The 14946-nt window shown below is 43.8% G+C and overlaps 1 protein-coding gene across 1 annotated transcript in view; it reads right to left on the reverse strand.

Moving 5' to 3' along the window:
* arhgap35a (Rho GTPase activating protein 35a) overlaps nucleotides 1-14946 on the reverse strand; it is a 65454-nt gene that overhangs the window by 15746 nt on the left and 34762 nt on the right. The window contains exon 2 of the mRNA XM_042413850.1: nucleotides 5203-9052. Coding sequence (XP_042269784.1) covers nucleotides 5203-8940 — 3738 coding nt within the window. The 5' untranslated portion in view covers nucleotides 8941-9052. The remainder of the gene's footprint in view (nucleotides 1-5202; nucleotides 9053-14946) is intronic.

A 14946-nucleotide genomic window follows, 5' to 3' on the forward strand; every position in this document is an offset into this window, starting at 1 on the left:
TGTTTTTTTTAATAATTGTGATTCTAATATACTGTTTACATTGAATAAATATTGACTATATCATGTTTTAAGACCGTGGGACATTTATGATTTGATGTTCTTAGGCTATCCTAAATTTGTTCACAGAGTAAAAACAAATTCAGGTAAGAATATATTGATGAATCCCAGATTAATGCTTAAAACATTTGTGCATACGACTGTTTGTGAATGAGGCCCATTGAGCCAACAAGCATTGTACTTAAAATGACTTGATATAGATGGAAAATACCATGACCTTATTTAAAAGTAACTGTGTTTTCATGTTAGTATCTACTTGTACAAACTCACACATGCACATACACACATCCCGCACATTCCTTCAAACCTTAACTGATAAGTGATCACACATTCCTGTCTTGAGCCCTGTTCTGTTCATCCGTAAGATATACATCAGTTCTTTCATCGCTCCGGCTCTTCATCTCTTCTTGCTCTCTTTACACTGGCATTGACTGTTTCTCTTTCTCTCTCTCTCTACTGCACCACATTTCTCAGATAATCACTCTCTTATTCATTGTTTAATTACTTTCCAGCTCCTGTTAAGAGACCTCTAATACACTCTGTCAACATTCTCTGCCTGCCTCCGTATGGCTGAGGCATCAGCCGTAATTGTACTGCACTTTAATGGTGTTCATAGGGAATGTTTTGAAGGCCCCTGAGGCCTGGATCTCTAGTAAGTCTGTCAGCCCCCGGAGGCACTGCCCTGGCAGGCTGGGTGGTTAGGCAGGGATGTATGGTTGGGTGGGCACATAGACTGTGGGAGCAGTGCAGGCCTGACAGACAGACACAGAAAAGGAGCAGAGGAGTTCTCATTAGAGGGAAGGAGCCCGACATGCCCTCTGCTCCAGATACTGACCTCACTGCACTCCACCAAACATTTTCGATACTGCATATATACACAATCACTCACAGCAGTACTCAAGGAAACAGGCAAGGAAACACTAATTAAGACTGAGGAGATCAACAAAGGCTCATCTGGGCATATTTCTGTGCTGCCTGTAGTCTGAACATTTAGTGAATTTACTATTTTGTTTATCTATATTGTCTTTCAACTAGCTCAACAGTGCTAAGCTATTGTCTTTCATTAGGCTTCAACCTAAAACATCCTGACCATTACATCTCCAGGACAATATTACTGGGTGATATAAGGTTCATTTTCAAAGCGTATGTTGGCAGACACTAAAAAGAGATATCAGAGGCCTAACAGAAATGTGTGTTTTATTGGCAGCAATATCAAATTTCTCCCAAAGTAAGTTTAACAGTTTTGTTTTATGTGTTTTTATTTGTAGTTATTATTCCAAATAATTCCATTTTTAATAATGTTTACTATTCTATTGTACTATTATACTTACTTGCCTGTTGATCAACTGTCACAAATTGTTGTAGAATATAAGTCAATATATTGTTATTGTTTTCTTTATTATTCCAATAAAAGCTTAAAAAATTCAATAATCAGTCGGGCTCTTCTACCTTGGGTCTATAATAATCTGCAGAAAGATTGAAGTGTCACTACTTCAGATGCTCAAGTGACAAGAAAACAAAATTTCAAAAATAACCCAGCATCAGTGACTGACTTATTGAAAGAGGCATTTAACAATTGCCGATGAAGGTCCTGTGTTGAAACATGAAGGTTAAATAATTGCAGACTTTCCTAGCAAGTCAGTCACTGTTGCCCAGTTATCTTTCTGTTACAACCCCACATGAGCAGGTCCTCTTAAAACTCAAACTGTCCTGACTGGAATTCCCTCACTTATCATTCCCAGCTACCTCCCTCACTGCCCTGCCTGATCCCCTCTGTGACACTCCTTTTCTCAACATACAGAGCTCCTTAAACATGTGGCCATTAGCTGCATATCTGTACACATGTAAAATGTGTGTTTATGCATTTATATGTGAACAAAAAAACTGAATTAAAGGGGAAGTAATAATAGACGTGATGCTTCAAGACAACAGCTTTTGTGGTAACACAGAGCTGTGTTGTCATTGCTCACTGGCAGCTTGGTTTTTTAGCTCCAAATAGAAGCTCATAATTTATTTGTGTCCTATCACAGTGACTGTGTTGTATATCTGTGCCCTATCTCAGTTTAGCAGACTGTCTCTTTACTCCCCCACACCCCACGCCTTCCTTCTCCTCTCCTCTCTCACTGTCTTCTCCCCCTGCAGTTCTGCCTTCTGGCCACTCCTTTTAGTTGCTGACTGAGACAGGATATGTTGCCAGCACCAAGAAGACAAAACAGACCTCTACCACAAAAGACAAACAAAACACATCCTTAATAATAACATACAGACACCATGCTGAGCGTTTACATACACCGCACACCGTAGGACGCTGAAACACCAAGCCGCAATACAAAAAAAAAAAAAAAAAAAAAAAAAGAAATCAGCTCTATCATTACTCTTATTTCTGTCTGGCTCCATTTTATTCTCTTTCTGTGGTTTGTGTTTTCTCCTTTTCTTTGATTGTCTGCCTCCCTCCTGTTTCTTGCATGAGGACACTAGACTGGAACTAGGTGACTGAGGAATTTGAAACATTCCACTTGCTGGCTGAGGAGGTTTGAAAAAAGCTGCAGGAGAGAGAGGAAACATTTCCGGCCTCTTGCTGAGGGAGGGCGGGCGGGACGGAGACACAGTTGGTCATTGCCCGAGGTAAAGGGTTTTGTTTTTTTGTTTTTTAAATGGGCTCAGAGTCTAGTTTCAATTATTTGTTCCTACCCGACATGACTCAGAGTAGACAGTACCCTGAGGCCGGGACCAGGAGAAGTGTTTACACTGCATAAACCCAAACCTTCACCCTAAAACCAACTGAAAATCAGACTTTGTGTTAACCTTGACAAGCCACTAACAGGAAAGGCATTTTATTCCAACCCCTGGTCACTGCTATGATACATCTCCCTGAGATGACCAAATAACTCAATAACATATCCTGAGGGGATTTCAGGCTGTAGCAGATTGAAATGGAGTCTTATCTTTGAGACAGCTGCTTAGGAAAACAGGTGATGGAACCCGATCACTTTGTTACAGCCACAATTAAGCCATAATGGCCTGTAATGTGGATACTCAGAACCCCAGACCTACTGTAGGGCTCAAATCAGAGACACTAATCAGAGTAATGATGAACTAAATTCTGCTGGCTTCAATTTTCTTGGGGATTTGTTTTGAAACATGTAGGTATAGAATGTGTCATGTGATACTTTATTGATCCATCTTCCCACTTGTCCCCCCTTAAAGGATAGGGTCAAGTAAAAGTCAGAGCCACTGGAGCTTGTAGCTTGCTAGTGTGGGGCTTGAACTGGGCTGTCCATTTCATTCGTAGTGTATTTAACCAATAAACTACCCTGCTGTCCTTGCATGCTTTTTACCGAAGATACCACAATGGACAAATGGCACTGTGTACACTTCGAGCTAAATCAGTTAGTGCAAGAAGAGAACATAGTTTAAAGCTATGTGAGAAGACAGCCTTCATACAGGTACTTGGACATCACAGCTGAATGTGTGAAAACATTAATCATCTGCCTCCTGTTCCACCCTACTGACAGCCATGGTAATTATCACAGACGCACAAGCACAACATACACAGCTGTACCTCTTATTCAGCTGGCACTTCTGTGCCACGCTGTGTGTGAATGAACAACATACCGGGCTGATAAGCCAAACAGTGTAAGGTCAAAAGTATCACTGCAACACGTGTGAGAGACAAGCATTGAAATGAAAAAGAGAGAGCTAGACAGAGCAAGGGAACAAGTAGAAGAGGGAGATACCTGTGTGTGCAAAGAAAAAAAAAACTCCAGCAGAAAATAGAGAGGAAGGAAAGATATGAGGAGAACATAATGGGGAGAGAGAGAGGTGTGTGACAGGAATGTGAGAAGCAGACAGTATGAATCAGCAGTAAGAGAAGACAAACACTGAATATGAGAGAATGAAAGGAAGGAAGCAAAGAAAGTCAAGCTGACAGGAAAGAATTGGAGACTAAGGAACAAGTGCAGTATCTGAACAGTAAACCACACTGCCTTAACTAGATGACGCCTAATGTCAAGATCACTAATGGTGCATGCAGTGCACCCATTGGTATTTAAGCTATCAACAGTGAAGAGCCAGAGTAAAGGTGAGGCTACAAACAAGGTGATAGCACAGTCATGTTTTGTAAATTACAATTTTCCCTATTTTAATAAGATTCTCCCTATTTTTTTAGCTTGTTTGTACGATAATTTCCTGAAGGAATGATCACAGCTAATTTCCTGAAAGTTAACATTAGTTCTAATTTGTTGTCATGTGAACTTATCTGTCTTATCTCATGTAAGACAGTTGTTGATGCTTTCAAAATCTGTTTGAAATAAATATGCCAGCTTTCATAATGGGAAACCTGATGCAACCAAGCAGACATACACATGTGCACAAACAAAATAAAATAGCACAGTGTATACTGTCGCTCTTTCCCTATTCATTAAGAGTTTCTGCCTTCTGGTACAGAACTATAGTGACTGGAGTTTGTCTCTTTCCTCTGATGATCAGGCTTGTTTGGAGGGCTCCCACAGAGTGGTCAGGGGAAAATGTGGCAGACATGCTTTCAGAGGAACTCCTAAAGTATGCCATGTTTTCACTGAGCTAAGCTTCAGAAAGCAGAGAGATTATACTGAACTCATTAGTTATTTTTTGTAGTGATAAACATGGTTATCCACCAAGACAAACAGGTGTTGAATCTCAGCCAAGAACTAATTATACTTTGTCCCTTCTACCCAGAAATAAATATAAACATACATGTGCACAACATCCTGTATTGCTGAATTAGTCATTAGATACTATTTGCTGTCAGTGTTTTGCTGAAAAATTTGATTTCCACAATGTAAACAAGTGACACTTTCCCTGCCAAAAAACTTACTAGGAAATGGTACTTTTCAGTTATGAGGTTATTTTAAGCTTTGGTTAAGACACTCAATATTTCAAAAGTACTTAGTATTTGGGCAATGGATGTTTTTCTTATAAATATGCAACATCTAGGAATAACATTTGTTAACTGCTATGTTCATGAATAGTTCAAATAACCAATTAAATTTAAATGCTCTCAATTTAAGATTAAGATTTTTCAGTCACTTAACATAGCTATTTTTCATATTTAGCCCATATGTCACCCATGTTACACTCAATACAGATGGATGCACAAACACTAACCTTTGTATTCCTGCGCAGGCTCTTGAGGATATTTCTTCTTTTGGGGTCCTCACTCTCCTCAATGGAGTTGTCCTTTTGGGCTCCTCCCTCATCCTGGCTAGCCTTGGGTGGACCTCCCATCTCATCATCACTGCCTATTGAGAAGCTCGTCCTAAAACTGCTGAACTTGCCGAGCCGTTTGGATCTGTCTCTGTAAAGCTTCGGCTTTACCCCAATGGCTGACAGCTTTCTCCTGCGCTCCAGTGAGCTGCTATCAGCCTCACTGTCAGACCCATTCCCCCCAGCACTCCCATTGGAGTGACCTTTGTTGGCGTTGCGGATGGTGATGATCTTGCCCTGTGTGCTGTCATGAGGGACAGAGTAAATATTCTCCTCTTCTGTAGGTCGAGGTTTGCTCACAGCATCCATTGGCTCCGCATAGTCTGAGGGGTCATAGCCACCATCGCTACCTGGAGCCCAGGTGACAGCTTGGGGCAAGGAGCGGCGGTTGGTGCCACCCTGCTGGTCCATGTAGGGGCCAAGGTTGACCTTACGGACAGGTTTGGGCCTAACTTGTGGGGGAACCTTGTTGTTCAGCTTGCTCTCAAAAGTGCTGAGCTCAGAAATGACAGAAAATGTATCACTTGAATCCAGATCTGTCAGCTTTAGGCTTCCAAGGTGGGAGCTGAGACTACCATCCTCTCTCAGGGTTGGATAAGGTGGTGATGGGTCGATATCATCCTCTGAGTCCATAAGAATGTTAACTGGACTGGGAGAGCCACAGCGAGGACTGATGCTCTCATTGGTACATGCTTCAGCCACATTGTCATACATGTGTGTAGCCTCAACAATAGTACGCTTCTCCACAACCTCTTTGAGAAAGTGTTGGAAAAGATCTATCTTATGAAGCCCCCCTACTACCCCACCATGTCCACATATTACTGTGTTAAACCTGGCCTCTATTTCATGGGCCAGTTCCTCTCCCTGACTGATCTGCTCCTTAGCTGATTCAGAGTCTGACAGCTCCATCTGGCTCTCCCCTACTGCTAGCAACTGGACTGGGATGATGTCTTGGACCTCACAAAGGAAAGCACATAATGTCTCCATAGAGGCCTTACGGCGAGCAGAGTAAACTGCAATGTAGCCGTGGACCAGCCTGGTTTTGCGGAGGGAGAATGAGGAATGGAAGGAGAGCAAAGACAACTCAATATTCTGCCTCTGTCCTCCTACACTGAGATCCAGCAGAACGGAGGTGCCACTGCTGAGGCTTGAGGCTGGACGACAATGCTGGGGGAACAGGAAGGGAGCAAGGAGCTGGTCTAGGTCATACGTGTCTCCACACATTAGGCACATGACTATCCTCAGGTCTGCCTCTAGCATTGGCTGTGACTGAGGGTCTCTGAAGGTAGAGGATGGAGGGGGTAAGGGAGGAGAGCTGCTCCCTATGCTTCTCCTTGATTCTAAGAGGCCCTTCAGCATCTGGTTGATCTGCTTCTCATTGACATTGCGCCCATAGCCCATACCCGGGGAGGCAGGGTCTAGGTAGGCACACTGAAGCTTTCCAGCCACCTGCTGCCCTTGTTGGATAAGAGTCTGAGCTGTCTCCCCCCCAATATCCCCTATGGACCCCACCCCCCGCTTGGTGACCAGAAGGAGGGACAGTGGGAGGTGGGCTAAGCTGTTTTCCCTTTCCCTTCTACTTATGGTTGACTCCCTAAGCTTCTCTATGCTCTCCACAACATAGGAGAGGGATTCCTTTGAGTTGTACAAACACAGGCAACCGTGAGGTGTAAAGGTTGGTGTGTGGAAGGAATTGACTGGCAGACGTACGTTGCCCTCAATGGGACGCAGGGCTAATTCATACATCTTGCCATCTAACACGTACCGGTCATCACTGCTGCACAAGGCCCTTATCTCATTTGCCATCTCTCTGGCTAGCCCATCTTTCCCTAAGATGACAAGATTTATCCGTTCAGCCCTCCCCCCATCCAGTCTTGAACTGTCTGATGACGGGTAGCGGGTAGGGAATCTGGAGGCCAGTATCTGCTCTATCTTACTGTCCACACAATGGGGGCTGTTGGGACAGGTGTCCTTTGTAGGGTGGTAGACAAAGTGGATATGTTTCAATACCAGAGCATCCCTTTCTGCCTGAAGCTTCTGCAGTGCTTTAAACCTTTGCTCCTCACCCAACACCTCCTGAATGGCTCCCATTTTCTCTTTACTTGGCTTTGCATCCACTTCCAGCTCATAAAAGAGCTCAGAGTATTCAAGAAGCAGTTCTTGAAAGTCCTCTTTGGCTCGGTCAATGATTTCCTTCTGATGTTTGTTGTAGATATCTAGATATTCAGACTCATCCAGCCACTGGTAGAAATCTTCATTCATGATGAAGCTTCGGGCCTCCTCCCAGGGTTTTCCTGGTGTGATGAATGGAGAGACACTTAGCTTCTCCTTGAACTCCCATCTCATCTCAGCCCGTTTGCGCTCAGTCCTTAGCTGCTCCAGGTGGGTCTCATAGATAGTTTCAGCTGCAGGGGTCTCCAGGAGGTCCTGGGGGATTCGATCATCCTCCATGTTATCAATGTGTGGTGTGGTCTCCCAAGGGGTGTCATCTAACACTACAAACCACTGGGAGAAATCTCTCTTTGTCTCCAGGACTTTCTGAACTCCAGACCAGCTCAGGTGGTCTATCTCATCCAACTCTGGTATCAGCACAGACAGAGCCTGTGGCAGAGTAGTTAGATAGGCCTTCCTACGTTTCTCTATATGCTCTTGCTTAAGTCTATGCACATGCTGCTGGAAGAGCTTCTTGGCTTTAGCAGTCCCCTCAAGGAAAACATAGTCCTTGTACTCAGGGGCTGACTGCATGCGGCGACTGACAGTGGGCCATGTCTCATTGTGGTTCTTCACAATTCGGTTGACCAGCCACTCGTAGCGGTCTTTGGCGGAGGCAATCTGTTGACTCTGCTGTTTCAGTGCCTCAAAGTAAGGGATAATTTTGGGCTTTCCCCTACCCTTGTCTATTAGCTGAACCAGTGTAAGAAAGGCTAGGTCAACATTGACATTTGAGCGTGCTGATGTTTCAACCACCTGTAGGTTCTTCTTGGCTAGGGCAAAGGTGTGTGAGTCTTTAATATAGCGCTCAACTCCTTCATCACATTTGGTGAGAACCAGTACCACAGGTTTCTTCGTTTTGGCTAGCTGGTTGTACAGGTTGGTGACAAACTTCATCTGGTCCTCAAAGCTACGGTTCATACCCCTGCTAACATCCACACAGAGTAAGAAGCCATCCACCATAAGCTTGCCCTCAGGCATCTGTTTCTGCTCAAAGTCCTGCTCCAGCCCCAACTGATCTGTGCAAAAGTACATCAACTTCTCAGCCGAGGCCAGCTTGGTGGAAGCTGCCCTCTTGATGTAAGGCTGTAGTGCCGTGCTTCGGTGTGGCTGGAACGTCTGGTCATCAATGAATTCTGTCTGCTCCACCACATTCATACGGCACTCTGGCCCCTCCTCCATCGTCCGCCCGGCCTCTCCCCAGAACAGGAAGTGGTCATTGTTCACCACGCGGCCTCCAAAGTCACTGGTGCTGAGAACGGAGGTGTGGTCTAGGTAGAAGTCATCTGCACTTGGCCGGACAAAGCGGTTACACAGACAGGACTTGCCCACACCACACTGGCCCTTCTCCTTCTCCGTGCCGGACAGCCCAACCACGACCAGGTTGTAGGTGGGTGCCCGGACATCTTGCTTTTTGGCCATCATCATCGCTGGCAGAGGCTCATCCTGCCATGCTGGCCACAAGCTCTAGGGAGAGGAGAAGGCTGCCAAAGAAGGAGGCTTTCCATGCAAGAGGAGCTCACTGGACTGGGGTCTGGCCCTGCATGATAGAGAGAGAGAGAGAATGGGGAGATATAATTAATCTAGAGAAATACAGACAGAAAAAAACATTTCAATGACAGGCTTTATTATTAGAGAGCTATTGTGTCTCTCATCTAAATTCCTACTGTGTGCCGATGTGCTGTTAATAATGTTTAATCTGTGATCCTATTTCTCCACTGAATGTTTTCTGAAAAGATTGAGGTCAGTGGCAAAGCTGTTGGAATGCTGCACATTACTTAACCCAGCTGTAGCTCAGTAAAAGGCAATTTTTCCCCATTTAACTCATTTAGGTTTTATACTGCCAGAACAGCACTGCTAACAGTGGTGCCTTCCACATTTCATTCCTATGTTCGTTGAGACTCAATGTGTGTTTTGGCTTATTATATTATCTAACAGCATGGTTGGTAGTCTCCCTGCCAGCAGCAGTAGAATAAAGTTATGTGGGCTTTTCACTATCACGGAACACAGACAAATGAATGTGCCCACAAACACATACACACACATACAACACCACACACACTTGTGAAAACAGGCACACTAAGCTCCTTGCACCCCAAATGAAAGACACACACAAGAAGATGAAAGCAGATAAGTGTTCCAGAGCTAAAGTTACTAATTGGCCAACTAGGGAAAGCCATCTGCATTTTAAAAGCCTGCATTGCCTGTTGGCTGACTCATCTCCATCAAAAACATGTTTTCCTATTTTTCTCACCAAACAGCACTCTGCAAACAGATCAGAGTTGGCTGATGTGCCATCACTAATGTCTCAACATATTTTTCTACAGTAGATACAACAAATTGGTGTTGTGCTGTCAAGATATATAGCACATACACCTAGAGGCTTTATTGACTGGCCAATCTCAATATAATTTATTCTATCATCAGTAGATCAGACCTAAAAATAAATTAACAAGCGAGACAGTACCAGGGATGGGGGATGCTCTTTATGGAATGGCCCTCTTTGACAGCACAATTTGTAAGGAAGAAAAATCTTCCAAAGCTGTTAGACAGCCAACACAGAGACTAGCAGTATGAGACCACCCTCTCCATGTCATAACTGAGCAGCTAATGTAGTAAAACAGACATTAAAACCACTATTAATCATGAATAGCTCTTTTGACAAAGAGCACAAAAGCAGACAAAGCCGTCATTGCTTCTGAATTGAGTTTGTCAGACAACAGAGAACTGTGGATGCACAAAGATGAACTTCAAAGTCCAGCACTGCTATACAAGAGGTGTAGGCAATGAAAAGGAAAAGATAGGAGGAGTAAGAAACTCACTACAGTGGAACACACTGCAGATAAAATACTACCTCACACCTGCCATGTATCGACTACTGCATGTACTGCCATATTTCTGAGTTTGATTTTAAAAGCTGAGTGCCGCTAATCGAAGTTGAAAGCTGACAGTTATGGCAAAGCCTTGAAAGCCAGAGTTTCTGTAAAGCCAATATCAATCAGGCTGTGAATTAACATTACAGAGGCTAGACCTTCCCAGTTCCCAGTCCAGGTGTATGACCAAGTGCCAGAAGAAAAAGGAGTCAATATCAAAAAGAATGTTTTGTTTTTTGATATTTGTAGAGGAAACATGCATGAAAAATGTATCAAGGCATCCTGAGATAGACCTAGTCCCTATAATAATAATAATAAAGTGTGGTGTGTGTGTTGTGCTCAGTCTGACCTGCTGGTCGACACATACGAATTGGTATACGACCTGAGAATTGTGGTTTATTCATGGTATTCTCTTTCCAGACCCTCTTTGTAAGAATGTATGCTCCACATTAGTGTATTTGCTTGTCTTTCATTCGTATGTGTGTGTGCACACACCAGTTTATTCAGGCTATGATTTGTGTTGTGTGCATGCACATATGTGTGAAGTCTGTGATCACTGAACATGTCCAGTTAGAAAAAAACAGTACAGTGTACACAGCCTTGGCTAGATGAGAAGAACTGCAGGTGTGGTATCTATTAAGGTAGAGTCAGCAGGTTAAAAGTGCACCTGTGTCCTGACCTAGTTGTGTTCACATTACAGAGCAGACAGTCTTGACAACAATCAGCCATGAAAAACATGACCTACTATCCCTGGATATGGTCTACTGGCTAAACAGAACATGTAACTAGTCTGCTAATCATCATATTTCAAATATTGTATCTTCATGATCCCCTCCTGTTGGGATTCACAGACATAAAAATGAAAGGTTGTATGTGGAATCCATCAATAAATATCTGACATGTAGAAGACCCATTCTGTAAATGTGTCTGTTATTTTTGTCAGCCAAGAATTGACCGCATTTTAAATTGTGGATATCTATTTGGAGCTCAACCAAAAGGGACTTCAGGTAGGTTTGTGTGCTCTGCTACTGCAGACATTGCTGTGAACTGCATCTCTATGCAGACTGAACTGTTATGACATGCTTGACATAGCCGCCTACTGAGCTGACAGAGGGTGTTACATTAACAGATAGCCTTAGTGCAGACCCACTTTAGCACAAGTGACCTATATGAGTTTACACATAAACATGCACACATTCATGTGCACACAAAAACACACACAGGCAACTCAGATCTCATCCCATGTAACGTGCTGGGGGTGATCATCGTGTCATGTGTGAAATAGTTTATGTTTGTGACCAGTTGTGTGAGTGTCTGGATTAAATTAAGTCAAGCACTCTTAAAGTTCCTGTGGACCTGGAGGCTAGTCAGGCTCAACATTCTCACAGATGCATAGCTAACATCTGTTTCACTGACCCCACCTATCTTTTTCTAAGAATGTTTGCATGTGCGCTTTGTGAATGTGAATCTGCAAGTTCATACACATTTTGTGACAACTACTACTGCAGTGGGGTACTTTGAACTAAAGCTAGACATGTGCATGTGACAAAGAGCAATTACTTTTTTACAAAAGAGACCTAATGCAGTTTTCTTTGTTGTCTGGTCTGTCCGGGTGACATGTCGCTGTGAGAAGCAAACAGACAGCTCAGAATTGAGTCTTAAGTCATGTGAGGATGCAATGGTTGGAACACAGCAGCAGCAGATAATGGAGGGAAATAAAATGCCTCATGAGACTGACAGAAACGTAGAATATATATGACAACTGCACAATTCAGCTTGTTTCAACAGCCCGTCTACTGGTAGACTAAGTGCAGCATTTCATACACAATAGATCTAGTCATTGTGGGAATACATTTCCTCTTTCTGTAGACCTATAAAGACACCACTGCCTGAGCTCAACTAGCTTTAGTGCAGCAGCCCAGTTGTAGAGCAGTCAGGCAGCCAGTCTCCCAGTTCACCCTGAGGCCTGAGGCCTGGTGTCTGGTGCGCATGTCCAGCCACATACCACTGTCTCGAGGCCCAGGGCTGTTTAAAGCTGAGGCACAGATAGGTTAGTGCCTGTGTTGCATCTGCCTCTGACCCTGAAACAGGAGGGTAAGCAGAAAAAGGAGAGGGATAGACAGTAGGAGGAGGTGGAGGTGGAAGAGGTGCAGGAAGGAGTGGAAGGCATTGGGGGAGGGGACAGAGGGTGGGAAGTTAGTGCAGATGGAGAAGAATGGCTATGAGGGGAAGGGGAGAGGTCAGTGGCCTGGGTCATGTGAGCTGCACATTGGAATCCCCTCAGGGAAGAGGGGCAGGGTGTGGCGAGGCCTGGATGAGTTAAGGGTCAGGGTCTGACCCGTCACATCACTCTCTCCCTGCCTAATCACAAACAGCGTTACAACCAGAGCCCAAATACCACATCTCCATTTCCTTGTTACTTTTTCCTCCTACCTTTCCCTTACAAATGTTTTCTAACTTATTGGTTTAAATTTGTCGAAACACACACATGACAGCAATCTTGCCTCGACTGAACTAGCCCTTTCTAGGTCACCCACTGTCTCAAGGACGAGAGAAGCTGGGAAAGATAGTATGCATCTGTAGGGTATTGGAGTGTAGCCTGAGCTAATGCTGGGGCAGCAGGGCGTGAAGTTCATGAAAACACGTGCTACAAAGGGCAGCAGGGAAGCAGCATGATGAGGGACTGTGCAGCCTTCATGGGATGGCTGCATTCCTCTCATTACAGAGCTAAGAAGAAGAGTTAGCAAGGAAGCATCGGCCAGGAGGTTGAGGGGAGTCTTGATCAGTGAGGCCTGTTTTGATATACCAAAGAACTCGTTATCGCTTTGACATGTTGCACATGAACTACATGGATAGATTTGGGGAAAATCAAAAAAAAGTAGATGTGAGGGAACTAATAAATGTTATTTGGAAGTGTAGTATTTAGTAGATGATATGAATATTATGTGAGTGCACCTCAGAGATATCTCAGAGATATTCCTAATGGTATTCTTTACCACAGCGAGAAAAACTATAAGATATTCCGTGCTGACTGCAACACAGTTAATACTGAAATTGCTAAACGAGGATAAACGAGGAATCTTGCTTGCATGGTCTCCCAGCCAGCCCTCTGGTCGTACAGTATTATACACTCAGGAAAGCTGGGAATTGACAGAAACAAAGGTCATGAAATAGTCATGAAGCAGTGTGATGGTGATGATGATGACAGAGAGGCAGCAGGGAAAAAACTCTTGCACTCCCTTATTCTCTGAGATACACGGCTGGCCAGCTCTCCCTGCCAAAAAAATGTTTTCCCTCTCTTTTTCACTCCTTCTGCATGATGCAAGCCTACATCCAGTTGTACTTCCGCTCTCCTCTCCCTTATTATTTTTCTGCCTCTCACCCACAACATTATCTTCATCATATGGATTTCCCATCCCCAACTGTCAAGATTTTTTTTCATTATGACTCCTCTCTCTCTCCATCACTCACTCCCACACTCTTCCTCCCCCCTTCTTCTCCCCCTCTCTGGAGACTTGTTGTCCATTAGTAGAAGCTGGGGTCGAGGGCAGGGGTTCGGGGCTGTGGGTGGGTGGGTGGGAGCAGTCCTCCTTACACTGATACCACTTCCTGCTCATTCTGTGCTCTCACTCGACACGGGTATAGACTGACAGACGAATGTACACAATGTTGTGGAGGATTATAAATATGATATGGAGGCTGATGATGACAGGTCCAACACATCTTCATAAAAATTTATTTTCAGCACATAAGCACTGCTGCACACACATGTATTAGCAATTACTCAACAAGCTTTGCCTCAGCACATCACCTTCATTGCACTTAGCATGAGGTGCTCTGTGGCGCAGAGTATTCAGTGTATCCGTCACTAAAACAGAAGTCATTTGTCTATTCCACAAATGTGGCACCTCCATCCATCACTCACCAAACAGGAAATACAAATTTCCTCACTCTTTCCATCTACTGTATTAATACACACACCGACAAAAAACATAAACATTGCAATTGTACTGCTGCTAATGCATTTCACATGTGGGCAGATACACAAACCAAACCAAATGAGCAAATCCAACAGTAATAAATTACTCAGATAAGAAGAAAACACTTGCACTTAATCAACCTATATCTCCAGCATAGAAAAATGTTAAAAATATAATCTTTATAACATACAAAATGCATACAAAAATATGAATGCAGCACCCAAACAGCCATCACATCCTGATCCAGCAGAGCTGGTCAGTTGTGACTGGGATTATGGACACTCTGTGGATTAGCTACGGCTATTTGCATCTTTCCATTTGCAGGATCACAAGTGGCGCTGTCTGTGCATTAGCATGATCCGATGGCATGGTGATATAACCACATGAAAAAAATAAAAGGCCGGAGACACAGATAACAAATCCCCCCTTCGGCTGCACTATCACACAGCACATTTGCATGCGCACAGGGACACAGGAATAGAAACACACATATGGGCACGAAGTAAATGATTAGCAATTCTATATCTTCTAATTCTGCACCATTTTAGATATCAAGTAGGATATGTTGTTCATTTCACACC

Source organism: Thunnus maccoyii, chromosome 6, assembly GCF_910596095.1.
Source record: "Thunnus maccoyii chromosome 6, fThuMac1.1, whole genome shotgun sequence".
Taxonomy (NCBI): domain Eukaryota; kingdom Metazoa; phylum Chordata; class Actinopteri; order Scombriformes; family Scombridae; genus Thunnus; species Thunnus maccoyii.